Source organism: Callionymus lyra, chromosome 6, assembly GCF_982586985.1.
Source record: "Callionymus lyra chromosome 6, fCalLyr1.hap1.1, whole genome shotgun sequence".
NCBI lineage: Eukaryota > Metazoa > Chordata > Actinopteri > Syngnathiformes > Callionymidae > Callionymus > Callionymus lyra.
In genome coordinates this window covers 23,762,365-23,784,281 of record NC_141823.1, presented here as the reverse complement: position 1 = coordinate 23,784,281, position 21,917 = coordinate 23,762,365, and the positions used below count along the sequence as shown (strand labels likewise).

General features: G+C 38.5%; 1 protein-coding gene across 1 annotated transcript in view; it reads left to right on the top strand.

Annotated features, from left to right (window-relative positions):
• The first annotated feature begins 14,270 nt into the window (after positions 1-14,270).
• Positions 14,271-21,917, top strand: part of nav2a (neuron navigator 2a) — an 88,056-nt gene continuing 80,409 nt past the window's right edge. The window contains exon 1 of the mRNA XM_087794329.1: positions 14,271-14,456. Within this exon, the coding sequence (XP_087650455.1) occupies positions 14,277-14,456 (180 nt within the window). The 5' untranslated portion in view covers positions 14,271-14,276. The remainder of the gene's footprint in view (positions 14,457-21,917) is intronic.

The following is a 21,917-nucleotide window of genomic DNA, read 5'->3' as shown; positions in this document are numbered from 1 at the left end:
TAAAGCGCTTTGTGATCCTCGTCTAGAAAGACGCTTTACTTACTTACTTACTCATACCTACCGACAGTTTACCCAACTTCCCAATCAACTTCTGTATGTTTTATGCACTGTGGAGAGTGCCCAGAGTAAACCCTTGCAACATGGGGGACATACAACATAAAAACATACAAACTCCACACAGAAAGGCTACGACTCGCCTCCCCCCAAAACCAGGACGTGAACTTGCAACCTTCTTACTGTGATGCAATCGCCATTGAGCGCCTAGAATGCATTTGAGATTTTCTATTGGGTAGAAATGAGGAGTTAGAAGGCTGGATCAAGTCACATACGATGTTGCTGGATGGAGAGGAATGTCACATCCTGTGTGCTATGAGTCGCTCACACCGTCGCTAACATGATTTCTCCATGAAATGTTCTTACACCTTCATATCCCAGTTTATCACGGAGCTTTTGTGTTTCCAGTCGGACCACTGACACTCGTGGATAAAGTTTAAATGAGATTTTTGAGGCCGTCACATCCAGCGCTCACATATGTGTGTGCGTCTCTCTGTGTACAAGTGTGTGTATAAATGGTTCAGTGGGTCTTTAGAAGGAGAAGGAGCTGGCAGCAGTATTGATGTGATCTGACATGGTTGAGGCTTGTCGGGGACTGTTTTGGTCTCTGTGGCTCTGGGCTCCGACCAACAAGAGCTAACTCTCCGTTCTCTTCCTCCTCTCTGTCTTCTTCCCACCGCCTCCCTCTTTTGAGTTCTCTTTCATCCCAATTTGGGCTTTGCACCTCTCACAAGTGTGATGAAATCCTAACCCCCCACCCCCCATCCTCTGTTCGACCGACCTGTACCAAGTTAAACTCATAATCTAACGCTGTCAAGAATGAACCAGGAGGAAGATAAAACAAGTTTTTTAAGAGAAATGGTAAATTGTGTACTTGTTTCTGATATTTCAATTAGTGGCATCTTTAACCAACATGTGGTCATCGGTCTAGACCAGACTGTCATCACAAGATAAACACTTATCCACTCATGTTTTGCTCTCTTTGACACCGTTGTCTGCGGCGTTGGCATGAATCCTGGCAGAAACAGGGATTAGAACAAAGTGGATAGTGAGAGACCGTGTGCCTTCCTGACCCGGCGCGCTGTCGGGTCTGGAGATAAGCTCTTTAGAAGATCGCTAAGCGATAAAAAGCACAACTTCTAATCTCATCTCCAGATTGCTGCTGTCAGAGAAGGTAGAGGTGCATTTTAAGTAGCGTGTGCTCTGAGAATCGCATCAGTGGCTCGCATGCCATCGAGGGAGAAGCACTTCCTTTCGGTTGACTAGTCAAGGACAGTGTAGTTAATGTAAGTGTGAGTTATGCAAATGAGCCCCTTTAAAAAAAAGTCATTCAGGTTATCACACGGACAAATTCATATACAGTTAAATCTCATTGTAAAAACGGTTTATATTTTTTTTTATATTAAAACTAATTATTTTATCGATTTCTTTCCTCTGATTTTCACTTACACATTTCAACAAAGGGCAAAATAGATGTAGGACATAAAGAAAGGTTAATTAGTAGTTTTAAGTCTTTCAGATGGTTGTAAGGAGCAATAATACTGGTTCATCCATGAGGAGACCTCCTGAGGGATCAATAAAGTTTGACCTTACTTTACCTTACTTTCTTTCCAAGGAAAAGATGCCAATGTGGCCAAGTGTGAACATTTGACAAGTTTACGATAAAAATCTATAAATTAATTAAAATGTATTCTAAAACATCCAAACAGATATTTTAGTGTTGTAAATGAGAAACTCCATGTTTTAATGGCATTGTAAATATGAATAATAATGTTTTTTTTAAACAGCTTAATTTCTTGAAAAATTTTAAAAAAAAATAGGATCATAACTCAAACCATTACCAGAGCCAAGGTATCAAGCAGGCAAATCGCATCACAATATAATTGATGGAAAATGACTTATCTATAGTTTGTTATCAAATAAAGTTAATCACACAAATTAACATGTTCGAATCATTGTTGGTGTTTTAATCATTCTTAACCGGGAAACGGGTTGTCACCTAATGACGCGTAACCGGTTTAATCAGATAAGCCATCTGGAACTATTCTATCCTTCATGTAAGAGGGCTGTAATTCATTCCAGTCTGTGTGTTTCATGTTGTGAACTTTGATGTTTTCTCCTTAATGGAAAATGAATCCGTTCATAATATAATAATTCCCTTATCAGGGTGTTGTGGGGCTGGAGCCTATCCCAGCTGCCTAGGGTGATAACCAGGGGACACCATGAACATGTCGCCAATCTGTCACACTTAAAATATTGATTAACTCTTAATATAAAGAAGTTAACTTTACGAACAGGGTTCAAAGAAGGTGTGTGGCATTGGTGCATCTGCTGGGTATTAGATTTATTACAAACCGGCTCGTGAAGATCTGTGGCATGAAGGCAACAACCTGGGGAGTTTTATTCTGGGGATTTCTGCTCGCAACCTCTGTCAGTAGAACTTGTTCAATAGAGTAATGATGTTTAATATTAGGTTGTGTTTCTTCTCCACAACCAGCTTTCTTAGAAACCAAACAGCTTAGTACAAACATTACAGAGTTCCTTCTCTATTCACCAAACTGATCAACGCTCTCCACAGTTCCTTTGTTTCTGCCTCCAGCTCTGTGGTGCAGCTCGTGGATTAGAAACATCCCGACAAAACCTCTGCCAAATTAGAGACATTAATTGCTGTTCCGTTCTGCAGCGCCGAGCGAACGTTTCCTCTCGGCAGCTTTGAACATTTAAAAGTGCTGCCTTCCAACTTTAAAGGTTTTATTTTACAACTTTTCATAAAATTCTGTTTGAAAGGCTTCAGCTTCCATCAAAGCACGAGGGCAGGAAACGTAGGAGATATGATTTCCCCTCGCTGTTACCAACATGTGCTCCTCTGAGCCGCCATTAGTCGACGTGCGGTGCTTCATTTCCTGTCTGCCCTCGTCACAACAGGTGCTCAGAAAGCATCGATTGTGTTAAAAAAAAGCCGTACCGTAATGAACGTACGTCAGCGTGAACCCAGCAGAGTTTAGTGAGTGGAAGCAGTGAGTAAGTGAGACTCAGTTGGGTGGGCAACGTTTGGCAGCACATTTGCAGCTCTGGCACCCCACAGGCAGAAACAGCCTGTTAACATGACCAGTCACTCCCAGGCTGATTTCGGCTGGTTGAGCGCCAAACACGCTCGTTTACACCATGGAACAGCTCGACTTTTGTGTTCATGTTGAGACCGTAAGGAACGTTTATGAATCCTACATTAGTCGAAAGGTAAACAAGGTTATTCAGTGAAAAAATCCAAAATATACTTCAAAACTTTAAATGAATAAATACGATGAAATGTGCTGTCATTTGCGGAGGAAACCTTAAAAAACAATGAAGAAGTTTATTTCTAAAATCTTGCATTAAAGTGGCCCGGATGAGGACATTTAACTCATCATATAGAAATAGCCAAAACTAATTGTATTCTTTACTATCTGCCTTTTTTGTGAGTATATAACAAAATATTCAATATTTTGGAATACATTGTATTTACACATTTATTTCCCCCAGAGTTATTTTGTGATTTATAAATTAACAAGGGTATATGGAATTAAATATTATACAACCATATTTTACAACATGTCATTCTTTTTTGTCATTTCATGGATTTCTTTGTATTTTATCTTTGTTGCTACATTGACTGGTTTTCCATCATATTCTTTTTTTTTGTTTGAGATTTCTTACGACGGCCACTGTATAAAACTTTGCTCCTTCAAATTCTAATATCTGCAACACTGGATTTAGCTAATAATATGACACTGACTGAAAAGTGTCTTTCTAAGAATGAACTAAACTTTTTTCCTCACTAACTTCTTTTTCCTTCTTCTCTATGCATGCATCCTCCATGGGGACTTTGATCCGGCAGGTAAGACAATCTTTGTATTTATTTGTGAAAGTGATGTTGCTGCTGCTGCTGCTTCTGGATTTAGATCCAGTCAAGCTCCTGTCAAACCTTGAACTCGCATATGTCCGCCAGATGGAGGGTTGAGGCGTGTATGTAAATGTTGACTTCTGTGTGTGTTCTAAAGATTTGAATAGTAGCTTTCTGTGTGTTTGTCGAGATGCTCGATCATGTGAGGTTTTCAATGAAGTATTGTGAGAGTTCTGAAACAATATTTTGCAAGACTGTGTCAGTCACGACATAACAAATAAGCAACACTGTGTCTCGTTTGTCATTTAGATACAAATGTTTTGTCTTCTTTTATTCAATCATTGAGATGTTTCTCTAGGAAAAGTGATTCTCATCTACAGTTATTGAGTGACACAGAAGGAACATTAGGATGGAAACATGTAGAAATAAACTCACAGTGTAGATAATTTGTGGACTTTTCGCATCTTTGATCCCCCAATGTAGCCGTGCAAATTTTCAGTCTCAAATGGCAAAGCGGCTGAACTAAATCTGGTAGTCCAATTGTAAAACTATTACAAAATATTCAAAAATATAAAATAGTATAAAAATATAGCATAAATGGAAAAGAAGAGAACATTGGGGGAAAATTGCAAGAATAATATATCCAATCTTATGGTTACGGTCAACCAATAAGAAAATATATTTACATTTGATATGTTATTTTATTAAAATATATTTACATTAAATATGTATCTATAAATGTACGGTCAAAATAAAAACAATTCAGCCTTGGAGCTTTAAATAAATGGGAAAATTTAAACCAACCAGCCATTGAAAATGCTTTAAAATACTTTTGAGGAATTTTGCAGCTTTGGTAAAATAGTGGACAATGGAAAACAACAAGTAAAAAGATACATAAACTGACTTAAGAAGGAAGATTTCTATTCAATTGAACCTGACAGACTTTTAGATTCATACTTTTTTTGTATATTCGATGTGTAAAAGCTCTGATGTTTACTGACTCATTCAGAAGGTTTTGAAAAGTCACATGCTACGACGTGCTGTTGGTCTAGTGGAGTGATTTACTTGATTTATGGCTATTTTTGCTTCACGCCTGAATTAAATGGGACCTTTTAACATAGGATGTAAAGGTCGGAACAAATCGTTATTATTGGAGGCAGCTTTGATCTACGATGTTTCAACACCACCAGCTCCCGTGTGAAAACAAAACACAGCAAATCCATTCCACCAGGAGAAGGAGCTCATTGATTGGGTTTCTCTTGAAGTTATTGAAGATTTTTAAGCTCAGCAGGAGAGACTCCTGATGCTCAGAAGATGGTGGTGTAGCTTTATGGCCTCACTGGACATCAAGGAGTGTAGATATTGGGGCAATACAAAGACAAGAAATGTGGATCTGGAGCAGAACACAAGCCTCCCTGCTCACGCTGGTTTATTGAATCAAAGATGAACAGAGCAGCTTACCTCAGCGTTTGACACCGTTTGATACCAGAACAAGAGTTTGGATCACATGTTTATTTGCCTTTTAAAACGCCACAGCTCACCGTGTGCCTGTGTTCACTGTTCAACCTTAAGAGCTCCAAACTTTTTTTCTTTTTTTTGTGAAGGGTACTAAGAAGTAAATAGGCCTGACATTTGAGAGAAAATAAAACATTATTGACGTTAAAGCAATGCCTTCATACTTAAACGAGCGTATTTATTGACTTATTTTTAGAAACACTGGCAGTTATTCATGGCCTTTCTAATGCTAATGCTTTCATGAGGTCACAGCGAGTTAAACCTTTTCCAGCTACTAGGGGCAAAAGTCACGGGACACACTGTAAAACTCTCAAAATAGCTCCACACCTTGTCTAGTTTTTCAAAACCTGGTCATCGACCCCCATCTGTCCTAGTTCACTGTCATTATTTTTCCAAAACATGGCTCAGACAACAGAACATTGATGTTTAAAAGTCCTCTTCAATCCATATCCTATTGAGGTTCTAGAACAAATCACATGACAAATGTTGAACCTGGCGAAAGGTTGTTTTTAAACAAAGCCAATATAAGCGTCTGCGCCAGGACTAAAGCCCGGGGCCATTTCCATCCCATCATCAGATTTCATGAGGCCTGCCGTCTGCGTTATAAACAGTATTTTTTAACTGGAAAATGTAAAATACACCTTTTTGAAACGGTTCAAAAATGCTTTTTTTTTAATGAAAGTTCATCCAAATTTCACTCATTTTCTACCCTAATCTCGAGTAAGGGTTTGGATTATTTTCAGAGTAATTTACTTGTTTTTAGAGTCCATGCTAATGTAGTTGGAAATATATCACACTAAAAAAAAAACAAATACCTCCACGGTGCTTGTCTATAACGTCCTTTTTTGTATTGAAGCTTCGACAAGAGAAATTGCTCAAAGAATTAAACAAGTCTGTATATTTTCAGATTGTTTGTAGCGGAAGTTTTCAGTCTCTCAGTTCCTGCCTCACGTCTTTACTCATTGAAACATTTTGCAAGTGCACATTTTTTTTTAAGTTTGAGGACAAAAATGAAGACGATCCCACCCGTGCTCCAGTCACTATATTTGTATGGACTTACTCTACATATTTGTCTAAAAAAAGGAACAGATTACTCTGAAAATAATCTCAACTCTTAGTCGACATGAGTGTGAGTAGGAAATGAGTGAAATTGAATTTTGGGTGAATGAACCCTTCAATACCTCACAAGCTTTTTAAGAGAATATAAAATACAAAATGAAACCCCCACAAAGGATAGCTGCTAGGTCGTGATGCTAATCCTTAAATACTGATAACGTTTTGTCCTGTTCATTCTTGAAAAATTTCTCAATTCCGTGTTGAGCTGGTGGAATTTACAGAAGCTTTATTTTTTTGAACTCTGGGTTCACATTTTCAAAGGATGCCCTCTCCCGAAATAGACGTGACCCTTCCTGACTTAGAAGAACGTGGCGTCGTCCTCATGATGTGGCGTCAATTTCATTTGAAAGCTTTAATAGTCGGCCTAATTCCCAGCAGCATGTTGGCGGAATAGATTATTTTCTTGCTCTTTTGAGACGTGTAAATATGCCTTTTGTTGCCTTCGCTGATGAATACTAAACTTCACCTTAAACAACCTGCACTTCTGCTGCACTTTCTCTGCTGAATCCATTTGCATGTGTTATCAGTGCGCTCACTAATCAGCCGCTTTCTTACAGTGTTCCAAATATCTCTTCGCTCTTGTCATTCTCCGTTACTTCAGCACCGAAGGCACCCTGTTGGCGTCAAACTGTTTCCATCAGCGGAGATGGCATATGTTTTCTCTTGGTACTGTTAGAGCATATTCAATATACTCTAGGAATATTTGACAAACACTTATTCTGAGTGTGTCTCTGATGGCGCTGATGTAAACAGAAGTGTGTGGATGAGAAATTCAGGGTTACTTCAGGGAAGTTCAGGGTCATAAGTTAAAAGACAGAATCGGCATTCGTCTCTGAAAATCTGGTGATCCGTAGTTGGCGTGTTTATTTTAAGCTTTGACGTTAAAGTTGTCTTCCATTCAACACTTGACGCCCACGGCTGACTTATTTTAGCAAACAAGCCCGGGTGCATGTACTCATCACCTCCTACATAGGCTTATGTCACTTCAGCTTACTCAGCAAGTTCTGCGTCTCTCCATCTCTGGCAGTGCACGCCTCCAGCCCGACATGTTCCTGTTCAAATCATGCTGGGTCTCAAACCCATAAAGACGGACCCTCTCTGTCCCGCAAGGTCTACTTTCTGGAGCATTTATACATATTTGAAATTTCTGATGACCTTCTTTGACTCCTCAAAGGTCTACAACATTAGGGACTGCTCAAACATAGAGCAAGTTCAGAGTTGCACGAGCATTTCTTTAGCATAACTCCTAAACTAAAATCAAAATAATGGTTCATAGGAACAGAAAACAAGAGCTTTCCAGTGATGGAAACTACACAACTGCAGTGCACTGAAGTATTGCCGTCATCTACAGTAAATAAAGACCAACCAGGCTTCTCAGTCCTGCCCGCCAGCTAAAAAAAACATATTGCATTTCGGTTTTGTTTTGTACCAATGCAGTTGCCATTTTAGTAGTTTTTAATCTGGGCCGGCGCTTAAACTGTGCCCTTAAGAGAGCCTTTAAAAAATACATGCAAAGAGTACACCCCAAAAAAAAATGTTGGTTTTTGCTTTTCAAATTTAAAAGCACTGAAATATTGGTTGCTTTTTATTCTTGTAACTATGGTTAATGTTAAAAACTTTACAGATTGTATCAGTGCCCAACATAAATAAAAAAATTGAAAGCGAAACTGAATAGTAATAAAGGTCGAGAGTGAACTTTTGCGAGGGTAAATCTGTAAAATACTTTACATTCTTCTAGGTTTACTCATGAATTTCAATTAGGAGTTCATAGAATCTAATTGTGTCACACACAAAACTGCTGCTAGATATTAAAAATGTAATTAGCCTTAACACAATGGAGCAAAGCACTCACCTTTTTTCAACACTACTAAGACCAGTAAATACCAGTAATCTTTCAGCATTTGTTGATTTATTATGATTAACTATTAGCTTTAAAAATAACTTCACACTGAAAAGCGTAGTTTTCTGGTGATAAAATCTTGTTCACCACACCCACTCTGCTGTGATTGACCAAGCATCATGTTTTGTCACCGCGTGTCATCAATCAGAGGTTTTCAGATTAGTTGCCATTGAAAGAGTACATAAAAATAAATTATTAATATTATTAAATATTGTGACAGTTTTTCCATTGTGACACACCAAGTCTAAAAGCATCAAAATACACAGCATGTTGGTTTTTATTCTGGTTATTTCAGAATCTGTACCATTAGATTAGGTGTCAAAACCTGAATATTCAATTGAAAGAAAAACTGAATAATAAAAAGAGTGAGAGTTTGTGACTGTAAATTTATAAAATAGTAATTTATTATTTAACAAGTTCATGCATTTGTCATTGAAGAGTCCTTTTAGAAAATCTAACTTGTCTTACAACACACCAAAGCCCTCACATTGTTTTAACCCTACTACAAAGTATAGTAAGTAATACAATGAAGCTTTATAAATAAGTTAGTTATAAGTTAGTTTGATTCATATAGTGAAGACATGAGAAAACGAGGGCATGTATTTCCTATGCTAGAAAAACTTCCTCTTCTATTAGTTAATGCAAGAGTTAACTTTCAGGACAAGATTAACAATTCTCTCCAACACATTTTCTCACTTTTCACATTTTAGTCCATTCAACCCTCCGTGTCCTTGTCCTGCTAGATCTCCATTCCAATTTCACTTCTGGAGAAAAGCAGCGAGTGGTTTTGTGTCACAGCAGTTTTGCTATAATTGCCAGTTAAGCCCCAGGGTTCGCATCAGACCAAGTAGTTTAGTGCAGCGCTGTCACCTCGTGCAATCTCACAGGTATTGATCAGTGCCTCTCTTGTGTGAGGATCCGGCTCTCTCCACATATTCAGGCCATCCACCCGTGTGCCGGGAGAATCCTCTCGGAAACAGGTCACATCTTCTCATCCCGGGATCATAAAATATATAATATATAAATTTGGGCTTTTCCTGACATCAGCTGGGGTTCATGGATCTAATTTGTTCTCACAGACTTGTGGTGTCCTTTCTTTCACCCCGCTCTGTCATCAAATATTCACAGGCGTCTCCTCTGAGTGGATGAAACAGTGACTACTGTAAAACATCAGTGAATGGATGTTTATTGTGTTTGTGGCTTGCGTTTGAATATTTATTTGATGACTACTATATGATTTAATATTGTGTTATAATGCTGGAGTAAACTGTAAATTTAAAAAATACCTGCTATGATGGTCTTCATGTAGGTTTGTCTTCTGTGTGTGCATACATGCATTTGTTACTTTATCTTTTATGAGCTTCGCTCAGACTGCCTGTCTCCTCCAAACACAATTTGGACACAAGGATCTCTGTTTAGAAAAGGAGTATATACAGTAAGTTAATTCAACATCCTGTTGGGGTTCTTTTAAAGTCTACCATCATTTGCTGGAAGATGTTTTTGTTATTTAGTATTAATTCAAAACAATTGTTTTGCATTTATAAACGGTATATATGCTATATATATAATTAATATGTTAGATAAAATATTTGCAGGCTGCACAAAAAAAGGTTTTGTTTGTCCTAAATTCATTATTAATAGAGATACAAGCCAACAAAGAGTAAAAAAGCGAAACTGCAATTATATATATATATAGAAAAAGAAAAAACGTCTTCATATACATGACTTAAAGAAGCTGGATTTGCAGACATGTTAGTCCACTAAACACAGGTTTCACTATTTTGTATAATCTCACCATTTAGGGAGAAATTTAATATGTAACTTCAACAAACTTCAATATGTTTAGAGATTTTCTTCTATAATTGTATTAAGTCCTAATCAGCCACTACAGAGCAAAATACAGAAGCTTTAACAGGCTGTTGATGCACATCAGGAAACACAAACAAAATAATAGATAAGGACCAAAAATGGCAAGAGACAAAGTATAAATAAATAAAGAATACAAAAAAATGCTTATTTCATGGTCCTTAGACTAACATTGGGTTGTCATGATACCAACATTGCAGTAGTCCATACTAATACTAGAATTGTTTTTCAATACTTGTCAAGAATATGATTAGTTGATGCAACATCTAGAAGCCGATTCAGAGGAACAGCTGTCAATACTTGTCACTTTTCTACGTGGGTGCGATCACATGCTCTTCTTGAGTAAACATAACAGACTTTCTGTGCGACTGTTTGGCTGGAATGGTTTCCTTTTGTGAAAACAAGTGTCTGTTCAGACAAACTGCATGAAGATGATCCTACTCTTTGACCCTGTGTTGATGACAGGAAAGTGACAGGAGGGGCTTCCTCCTCCACCCTCACCACCCACCACCCGTTTAAATCACACACGTGCATCACAGCAGGGGGTGGATTGGGCAAAGATTCTCAACAGGGTCCAATCACCAGTCCTCCTGTCAGTCAACGTCTCTCAACTGGATAGTTGTTTTTGCTCAGGATTTAAACGTGTGTTTGAGTCATGATCCTCGTCCAGGCCAAAGCACTGCCGGCCTTTCGGGGTCCGACCGCCATCATTTATGCTAAATAAGTCATGTGATGTGTGTAGGTCAGGCCGCGGTGGCTTGTCGAGGTGGAAATGTCAGGCGGTTGATCCCATCGAGAGTCTTCTCTCGTCATGCTCTGCCGCCCAGGCTAATGAAAAGGTTCAGGGAGGAGCTTTCAATGTTCCTGCCTTTACACACACATACATGATAAATGTGGATGAATATTGTTGCTTTCAAGTCGGCGCACTCTACTTCTATTCTGCTGAGGCTGCATGTTTTGCTCTCAAGTATGAAGCTGTCATCATTTTCTTTCATCTCTAGTGCATGTATGTGTAAATTTGTGGTTCAGCTGAACCTCAACAACACACATGACTCCCACATCTGCGCTGCACATATATGATCTCTATGTACACAAACCCATACAGCGAACGCACCCCCCATCCGCACCCCCCATCCGCACCCCCCCCCCCACACACACCAGTGTTTATTATACGTAGCAGAAATACAGAATAAACATGGAGCCCAGCAGTCAGTGGGTGTCCTGCTTATTACTGTCAATACTGGACGTTTACAGGCAAAGTGTCTCTATTATTAGACTCGGCTGGACTGTCATCAGGTACCTTCAAAGGTTGTGTGTAAATCACACATCACGACTCTACTCTGCGGCTCTGCGCTGTGATCTGTGTGACGTGTTTATCAGCACAATAGTGGAGTCTAGGAAAATAATGGAAGTTTCCTCTCTCCATGCGTGCATGTTTCTGAGCTTTCCATCTTCTAAATGGATGAATTACAAGTAAGGCTGGAGCGGTGGAGATAAGTTTTTTTTCCTCTTGTCAGCATCTTTGTCTTTTCAAGTCAGGAGTGTGTGTTTTCCAGGTTCTAATGAATATTAATTATATACTAGTTACATTTATTTGTTTAAAAATCTTTTTTTTTAATCATATATAGTATTTTGTTGTTAAATTATGCTATTATTACGGTAATACTTTGTGATTTTAATCACATTAACCATGTTTTTAATCTAACTTTACTGTTTGCAAGTTTCCTTTTTGTAAAATCAGATTAGTGTAGGTTTTCTTGTGCTTGAGTCGTCACGGGGAAAACAGTGGTCAGTCAAACCATGAAGTGGACATTGATTTATTTAGTAAGTGAGTAAATTAACTTTATTAGTACAGTGCCTTTCACAGACCAGGGTCACAAGGCGCATAAACAACAGAACAATACACAGTTAAAAAGTCCATACAAATTTACAACTTTACAGTAAAAGGTCAATACATGACAGTGAGTTAATTCACAGAACTAAATATTTTTAGACCTTATTTTCTATTCATTTAAACAAAATAACAAAACAAGGTTTCAGCACTATAAAGCATTCTATAGCAGAATAAATTGAAAAGTTCATCTGTTCAAGCCTGTTCATAACAATACATTATTTCTAAAAATCCTTTTTTTCTTATAAAATTGTTTCGATCAGCCACATTAATGGCCCTTAATTTAAAAAAATCAAAATCAAATTGAGGTTAATTCTCCACATTTTTGCTTGAGATTAAAAATAGATTAGAATAGAATGGAATAGTTGGATCAATTTTTTCTTAACACCAGTCGTAGATTCATTTGGCATCCACAGATAGGAAAAATGTACACACGCATACTTAAGAATGTATGGCAATCATTCAGGATTATAATAACAGGATTGGATTTGCATAATCTGTAAAGATTTGTAAATTGTGTGGGACACACATTTGTCATTGATGCAAAACTGCTGGCTTGAAGGACAAACACGTATCATTGGATTTGAATAAGACAAGTGTGCTTTGAATTTAACATGGTATTATCTGTGTCATGTTTTATTAATATATCTTTATACATTATTTTTAATTAAGTACTTTAATACACGTGAAACGTCTTATTCAGATATTTGTTTTTTCTCTTTTATAATATCAAGTTATTACCTCTGCCAAGAAGGTTACATTTGGCTAATGTTCTTGAGAGATTTCTTCAGACTTTTTTGGAGGAAATGTTTAATTATGAGATCTGGAACATACATGTGATGATCATCCTCACTGTTTACACTACAGTGTGATTCTTCCTCTCCTTCTTTTGGTCTGTTTCGTCATGTTCGCTTCTGCCATCTACTGTGCATTTGAGCTCATTTTGAGCTCACTTAAATTAGACTATTGGTAATATTTCAAATGCTAAAATGGTATCAAAATTTACTTTAAAACATTACATGTGGGTAAATAAAAATCACAGACATGCTTGGCAGATGTCTTTGCTCTACGTTATTTTTTCTATTTATTATTAACTGTATTGTTTTTTTCCTGATTAAACGATTAAACAGGTGTATATGTATTTAGTGTATGTATATATTAACATGGTTTCGCAGCCTATTAGTTATATTCTGTTTTGAAGATGGTGTCATATGCCTGAGTGAAAATGAAAAGGCAGCACAACACCTCCTCCCCTCTTCTACATTCATCCCTCACCCTTCACTCCCACGCTGTCATCTAGACACAATCATGAAAAGTGTTAAAGGTAACAAGAGCATAACAACAAGTTAACAGGCTCACTTGATGCTGTTGTCGAAGTGAGAGGGAGGCAGGAGTGGATGTGTGGAGCTGGTCTCCACATATGTCAGCACCATCTAAGCCACACCTGCTGCTAACCACCGTTTACTAGAGAGGGAGAGAGAGGGAGAGAGAGAGAGAGAGTAGAGCGGCACAGCGACCCAGCTGGTTAGTCACATGCCGAACATTCATTCAATCAAGCAGTCGCTGCTGCTGTCGCCTCATATTTCTTCCATCTCCTGGAAGATCGAGTCCTCGTCCAGTGGTGCCGTTTGAGATGTCCTCTTCTTGAAAGTCGACCCTCAGTCCAGGAGGAACTCTTCGATCTGCCGCAGGAGAACTGGGGATTCATTCAGATCCTATTTTTGGACTTCTTGCCATGTGTTTCTGGTTTGTTTGGAAACAAATGGTTTGTTTTGGAAACACTTAGGAAGGATTTTCCACTTGAAACAAGGAGCCGAAACAGAGGAAACAGGTGGGATCTGATGGTATTAAACCCTCCTGTGCGTTTTGGGGAGCTCAGCTCGCCCTCCTGCTGAGATCAGAAGCAGGAGGAGCCAAGATCGACAGCGATTAAACAAATGACTTCAGCCCCGTCAAGTGGACTCGCTGATGGAAGATCTTTCATCTGTAAACACGTCGGATTCTTCTCGGGCATGAGGAGGAGAGTCTAGTGGTTGGGGGGCGTCAGGTGGAAGATGCCAGCGATCCTGGCTGTGTCCAAAATGAAGTCAGGACTCCCTAAACCAGTGCACAGCGCTCTGCCCATCCCTCAGGTTCACAGCAGACCCTCAGCTCTAGCTCTGCCACCGCTCAAGACCCCCGGCTCATCCTCAGCAGCTTCCAAAGGTATCGCCCCGGACGCCAAGAACACTCAGGTCAGGATCTTTAGTCATACTTTTTTTTCAAGAAACTTTTTAGAGAAATATAGCAGATAATATAACAACTGTCTTCCTGGATGTACATCTATGGTCATTAATCTGTTGCCTAAAACAACAACATGACTTCTGACATTTTCAGTTTTAAAAAGAAGGGAATTGAAGATTTATAGTTTTTCTTTGACATTTTGTAAACTTTAAATGTCTAAATGTCACAAAGCATTCCCTCACTGACCGACAGTCATTCTGGATCATCTTCTTCCTGCTCTTCCACTGGCCCTTCTGCGATGTGCATCACTTTCATTCAGTGATGATGCGTGAGTCAGAACTGACGCTGTCGAGGAGCATTTCCAGCTCTGGTCCAGCAGTAATTGTAGCTAATTATTCTCAGTGTCTTGAATCTTGTCACTGGTGTTAAATGATTATGATACACTAATAGAATGTAGTAGTTCTTTAAGCAAGATCGGGGCTGTTGGGTGCATGAATATTGACATGACCCCTTCATATTGAGCCAGAAATACATATATATTGATGTATTGTGTCAAAATTGAGTGTTTCAGAATAGCAAGTGTGTTTATGGAGACGTTGACGGAACAGCAACAGTGGGATGGAGGGAGCATGTGTGAGGAGATCCGGACGGCTGTTTTGCTGCGTGCGCTTAGCAACCCAAGGCAAGGATCGCTGCAAAGCCTTGTAAGGCTTGAAAGAGGTGCATGTTTGTGTGTGTCGGAGTGTGTGCACCATCCATCCCTCCACGAGCGACGCTCTGCTGAAGGAGGCAGATCTGCTGTGATGGTGATGATGATGAGCGCTGCAGGAGAAGAAGGGGGCGCACGCTGTCGGACACGGCACGTGTCCAGCGATGGTGTCAGTTCTGTGATGGTTAATCACGTTTTCTCTCTGACCTATTTTACATGACTTTCTCTCATTGTCCTTCCCGCTCTCTCGCCCGTCTCCCCGGGGTGCTGATGAGGCAGCGTCTTCATCCTCAGCTGGGTGCACCCTTGACCTTGCTCATGAGCAGCAGAGATGAACTTCATATGTTCATGGATAGTGTCAACTTTACATCTTGATCCCTTTTGATACGTTCGTCGTAATTTCCACTCCTCATCTCCTTCTCTCTTCTCAACCGATTACACTAGTAGATCAATGACTGTCCTCACAGGTGACTTATTAGTTGATACTCCTTTATTCTTCTCACACTGTGGACATTTTAATAGTCAAAGCAGTTCACAAGTTAAATTGAATTAAGACGTATAAAAGTGTTAAAAATAACAAACACAATAATAATAACAATAAATAAATAATAATTATCAAAAGAATAAACATTGTAAAAACGAATTAAATAATAATCAGAATGTAATAATAATACAATAACATTAATCAAATAAATAATGATACATTTATCCAGAACTAAAAAAAAACAATGGTTAACAGTAATAGTAGTAGTAGTAGTAATGTTTTATTTTCCATTTATTTTCCATGTTAATTTATTAACTAAAATTATTCAAAACTCATCCGAACTATTAACTACCGTTATAATATCTTCTGAATGTAAAATTTGTCATTCACTTTGGAAGCTAAAGTTGATATTCATACAGGAGGCAAATGTATATATATATATATATATATGTATATATATATATATACATATATATATATATTATTAGCCCGCATCTCTCATGCAAGGCTTTTGTGCTTTTTTTGTGCATGTTTTACATTCTTACTATTGTTTAAATATTTTTTTTTTTTTTTTGGTAAGGGGGGCTGAAGTCTATCCCAGCTGCCTAGGGTGAGATGCAGGGGACATCCTAAATGGGTCACAAGCCACACGGATATAAACAACACGGTTATGGACAGTGTAAGAGTACTCAATCGATGTGTTTTTGTGGGAGGAAACCGGAGTAAAGCTGGAGCCACTACACCAGTAGTTGTGTTTTATGAAAGATCATTTAAAAGTTGCAGAGAAGCAAAATCCTGATTCAAACATGATGCCTGATGATTGTTTAGAAGTTCAACAACATAATGACCATGGTACGACCGAGGTGAAAATATTTACAAATAAAACGTCATCTGGCCTGACTCAGCGACAGTGTGTTTGTGAAGATATTGCAGATAATGCCTGGTTTGTATGTGCGACACAACTGGACTGGATTAAAGAGTGACAGTTGCTCAAAGAACCATTTGTATGACATAATCATTTGATCATCATTAGACCACTTATTTTTGTTGTAGCTGTGACGTAGATCACGATTTTGCATCAACTGCTGTTGGTCTGAATAATGGATTAAAATAAAATGTACTGTATGTGTAAAATGACATCTGGTTAAATCAACAGGAGCTGCAGGTGTATGACTGCGGTGACCTGGTTGACACAAAACTTACAAGCTAAAGTAATCTGTGGTGTGACATCAGGTTCAAGTGTGAATGTGTTTGTCTGCACTTGGAACTGTTTGCGTCTACGATATGTGACAGTAGACAAATGGTGTGAAGGCGGAGGTATGGAAACGTGTGAGTGGAATTTTGAACTCGCCTCAAACATAGTCCAGGTGCTCTGCTGCCCCCTGGCGGTGGATCTTGGCACACAAGGTCGTCCTCATCACAGTGGTTTGGTAAAATAAAGCCAAATATGCAGAGATAAATTCCGGAATAAACAATAATTTACTTAATTTCAGTAAGAGTCATGACATAATGTAGGACATACCCGTTTATTCTCATATTTCATACCGTAATGGGTTTGATAGATAGATGGATAGATAGATAACATGTCAGTATGTTCAAGATAAAAAAAATATATTTGAAATGTTTGATTGGATTAAACTCCAGATTTAATTTATTAATCTACTATTATACATTTTAGTTACCAAGGAGAGAATGGCCTCAAATGTTGAAGTGCATGGTGGGAGTTGAAGGGGAATGATAGGGTTGGTTTTTTAGCAGTTCACCATTGTGAAATTATAATATTTTGATATATAAATAAAGTGCAATGTGGCCAAAGGGTTGTAACATTAATCCTCATTATTCCAAAAGACTGAAAACATCACTGGTGTAGAACACATTATTTCTTCAGTTGATAACCTTGCAGTGGCAGCTGAACACAATTAATTTCTTCAGCCAGTTTTATTCTGCAGAAGACAACGTCTTATCTTCGTGTTAAATCATCATCATAGTTAGTGCCTCCACATCTACATCTACTCTCTGGCAATGCTTACTCCTTGATGATAGTTTTCATATCATGAACTGAACGAACAAACACGCTTGTGAGTCGTTATCATCATATTGCTGAAGAATTGATCCATGGAACACATCTCACAAGATTTATTACACAGTTCGATCATGTAATGTAAATCTTTTTTTTACATTTATTTTGTTATGAGACTATTTAGATTTGATCCTCACTTAAAGTGTTAGAACAGTTTAACTGCAAACTGTTGTGAAAGTCGTTGAGGCTCAAAAAACTATTTTAGTGAATTCCTTTTTTCTCAACTTGAATCTTAAAGTATTCTCTGTACTTTAGTCATATTGGAAATAAGTGGAATCTCCACCGCAGGACTTTGATGATCACGTGGAACCTCACAGGTTCTCCACAGTGGTCGCCAATGTTTACAATTGAAGAGCTCATTTGAAATAATATCAAAGCAATCATCTATTGTGTATATGAATTAATGTATTTATATGACAAATTATGATGTGGTTCTGCCCTATATATATATTCTATAACATCTAAATAATCTAGTTGTTGATTTTGTTGTGTTTGTTGTTGTTTAAAATTCTCATTTACTATACTATTTGTACATTTTTAATGTCTAAATGTCACAAAAAATGTCCTCACTGACGGACAGTCATTCTGAATCATCTTCTTCTTGCTCTTTCGCTGGCCCTTCTGCGATGAGCATCACTTTCATTCAGTGATATTGTGTGAGTCAAAACTGATGCTGTCGAGGAGCATTTCCAGCTCTGGTCCAGCAGTAATTGTAGCTAATTATTCTCAGTGTCTTGAATCTTGTCACTGGTGTTAAATGATTATGATACAGTAATAGAATGCAATGGTGGTGTTACACAAGATTACCTGAAACTTTTTGAGTTGAATGAAACTATCGGCAAAAATCTTCCTTCCAACTTTGAATAATCCTAATAAATCACTCTCTTAAATCCTTGGAAGACTTTTTCTCTCCTCCTTTCCTCTTCACAACAAGACAATAGGGAGGTTTTACAGCAGGTAGGAGTGAAGTGAACCACCCTGCCGCTACATTTAAGTGCTAATGTGTTCTTCCCTTCCAGCTGCGTCTGATTTATGGTGGGTGATATACTGTTCTTGTTCATATTGTTACGTCGACAAAGGGCCACACGCACACGTATGTGCCTGTAGGAGGGTCTGAAGTTAAAATTAGATTTAATGGCTGTTTTAGTGTGTCATTGTGAGTGGACACGCTCTGAAGAGCAGCTCACGAACGTCTTATGATTTGAGTAGTTGTAATTGTTATAAATTTCACAATCTTCTGGTCAATAAGAGTTTTCCTGTCCCAGTAACAGGGATTGCTTTTGTGGTCGTTTCCCTGAGAAAATTGTCTTATAAAGACTTTATGTGTTGACTGTAAAATGCAAGAAGCAACATTTTAATTACATAAAAATCTATAATAATAACACACTTGGTTAATAGAACCAGCGCTTGATTAGTTTGCAGCAAAGTCACATTTGAAATGTAATAATCTCAGGCGGTCAGTGTTGATCAGTCATGGTTAATTTAAATTAAATAAAGGGTACTGCTCTAGTAAGGACCTGAATAGACCATTAAAGGAAACCTGTGTTTATTTAAGTGTGTCTTAAAAAGATGTTGGACTCTATTGTATAATCAGTATGTGTCTGTTTAAACAAAACTCTCTTATTATTTAAATATTTACATTAGAAATTATCTTAACCCACGCCCACTGAAAACACTTAGAGATTGAATCTTGTTTACCATAACCAAGCCCACTCTGGGTCACCACACGTCATCAATCCTGGAAGTCTCCACCTTCAAGGGACTCATTGTATAAACAAAGCAGGGCTTAATTACAGCTGGTTGGAGGAATGAAGACCATTATTACGTCATAATGGACTCGTAAACTCTCATTCGCTGAGTTTTCAGACAGGGGAGAACTTAGAACAAGAAGTAGCTTTAAAACATGGTCATGATGAGGGACTTACTGCATCTTGGAGAGGAAGACATGAATGAGTCAGGAGAGTTGGGTTTTCACCTCAAAGAGTCCAAGTGCACATCAGGTCGTCATCATTACACACTGATAACAAGGCAATGCAAGACATGTGGAAATCCTCTGTCATGATTCAGTACAACTTGAAATTTGATTATCTTAGTGTAGAGCCACAGATATTATGATGATGGAAAAGGCAAAGAGGCACTTTATGTGCAAGTGTGCCTCTTAAACCACGGCTTCTGACCTCTTGGTGAAGGTTTTATGGTAGAGAGCAACTTGATCAGGTCAAGATAAAGGGGCAATATGGATGCAAAAGACCAAAAATATGTCCAAATTAAATCACATCTATCACCTACTAAGTAAGATATGTTCCAAATTTTAGGTCCTTTTGTCAATTTTACTTTTTATTTTCTAGTCTGGTGACGACATGTATTCCAGGAAGTGTTCACATGTATGTGCATATATTACTGTAAGAACTCTGATGAAGGTTGAAATTCATCAATGGAAGTCTCAGTGGGCTCCAGCCAAAATGACCTCATCATTGGCTAATGCGTCTCGATCAAATTGCACTTCCTGTCGGTGGACCCCCTCTCCTTCCTGTGTGAAGTCATGGCTGCAGACATGCGTGCGTTAATGAGGACTAAGCATCTGCTTCTCCCAGGTCCACATCCTTTCATTGATCCCCCCTCAAGGTGCCCTAACCCCGGCACAGTCTCTCCGACTCCACTTTCCACGCGTTAGCTGTGACAGACAAAATCTTCTCTGCAGACAAACGGGTCGTTGTGAGTGGCGTCCGCTGGGGAATCCAGCAGCTCAGACTAACGCAATCAGCTCCATCTCAGTCTGGAAGCAGGAGGTGCTGCGAGAGCAGGAGGTGGAGGTCATCAGGGCTGAAGTCACCCTCCCCAGAGGGCCCTGTCCCGGGCCACCCCAGCAGAGATGGTGGATCTACAACATGACTAAAGCAGAGCTGCTGGTGTCGGTTTCTCCTCCACTTCCTGGATGAAGGCAACTGATTCAATCTATATAACATGTCCAGCAGGGAGACAGTGTATACTTTAGTCAAGGACTTCATAAAAAACTTATTTTCATGCTGCGTTTTTTACATTTTAAGTTTTTTTTGTTCAGAAACGGCAGTGTCTAGATCCCATCCAGATAATGGATCTTTCAAATGCTTCCTAAATCCAGATGAAAACCACCTAAATATTAGCTTTTAAGGGACATTTATAGAAGACTTAATTCGAAAATACATATTCTATTAAAAAGATAAATGATAATGATAAATAATTTCTATATTAATACAGATGGAAATTGTGTACAAAACTGAGTAAATTATACAATTTTATTAAGATGTATCGTTTAATTGTCTTTGAAAAAATTGTTTAATTTGAAATCAACTTTTTAAACATTCTCATCAACTGGAAATTGAGACTCGACAAATGTGTCATCAGAGAAGAAGTCAATAAAGGCAGCAGTGGTCAGATTACTTCCACGGCCCAACCCTGACCAGCCCATATGCTCCCCACACCCCTGTCCTCCCCGAGAATGATGCAGCCTGGCAGCAGGGCGCCCCAACCCCCTTATCATCACTCCAACCTTCCTGTAGAGTAAAGGGGTGAGGGGGGTCCCCTTTTGACAAAAGAGCCTCCTTGCCGGGGTTACCCCCTTTTGTTCCAGAAGCACTAGGGTTTATCTGGAACTCTGAAAGGAAGCAGACTCACTCCATTGACTGTGACTTCACATAATGAGCTTGTAGGAGGTTTGTACTAAAACTGTTAAACATGGAAGCTGAATGTCGACATATTCTCTCTTGTCAAGTCATTAAATCAATGCTGGTTAGCAGTGGTGACGACTTCTTGGATTAGGGATGGGATGCTGAGAGATCGATACAATCCATATATAATAATAGTAGCAGGTTTACTTTGAATTGGGGGAAATGAAACTTTTCTCATGAAAGCTTTGAAATCTGTGCTCATGGGGATGCAGAATTGTAGGTGCAGGTGGTGACTTTTGGAACGTAATTAACATTATGGATTTTAGAAGTCTATAGATAAATGCCAGCAACAGTGGTTCAGCATTTTACCTGTCATTCCATTCAAAGGATGAACTTTCTATTGGCTGGGCTCTAATAAAAAAAGGAATTCTTGATTTTACTTTTTCTCTTACAGTTTTTACTTTCATCAGACACTTGGATGTCACACCAATTTTCCTCCTAATTATACATTTTATTTAGATACATTCACATTGAAAGCTGACATTAACAAAG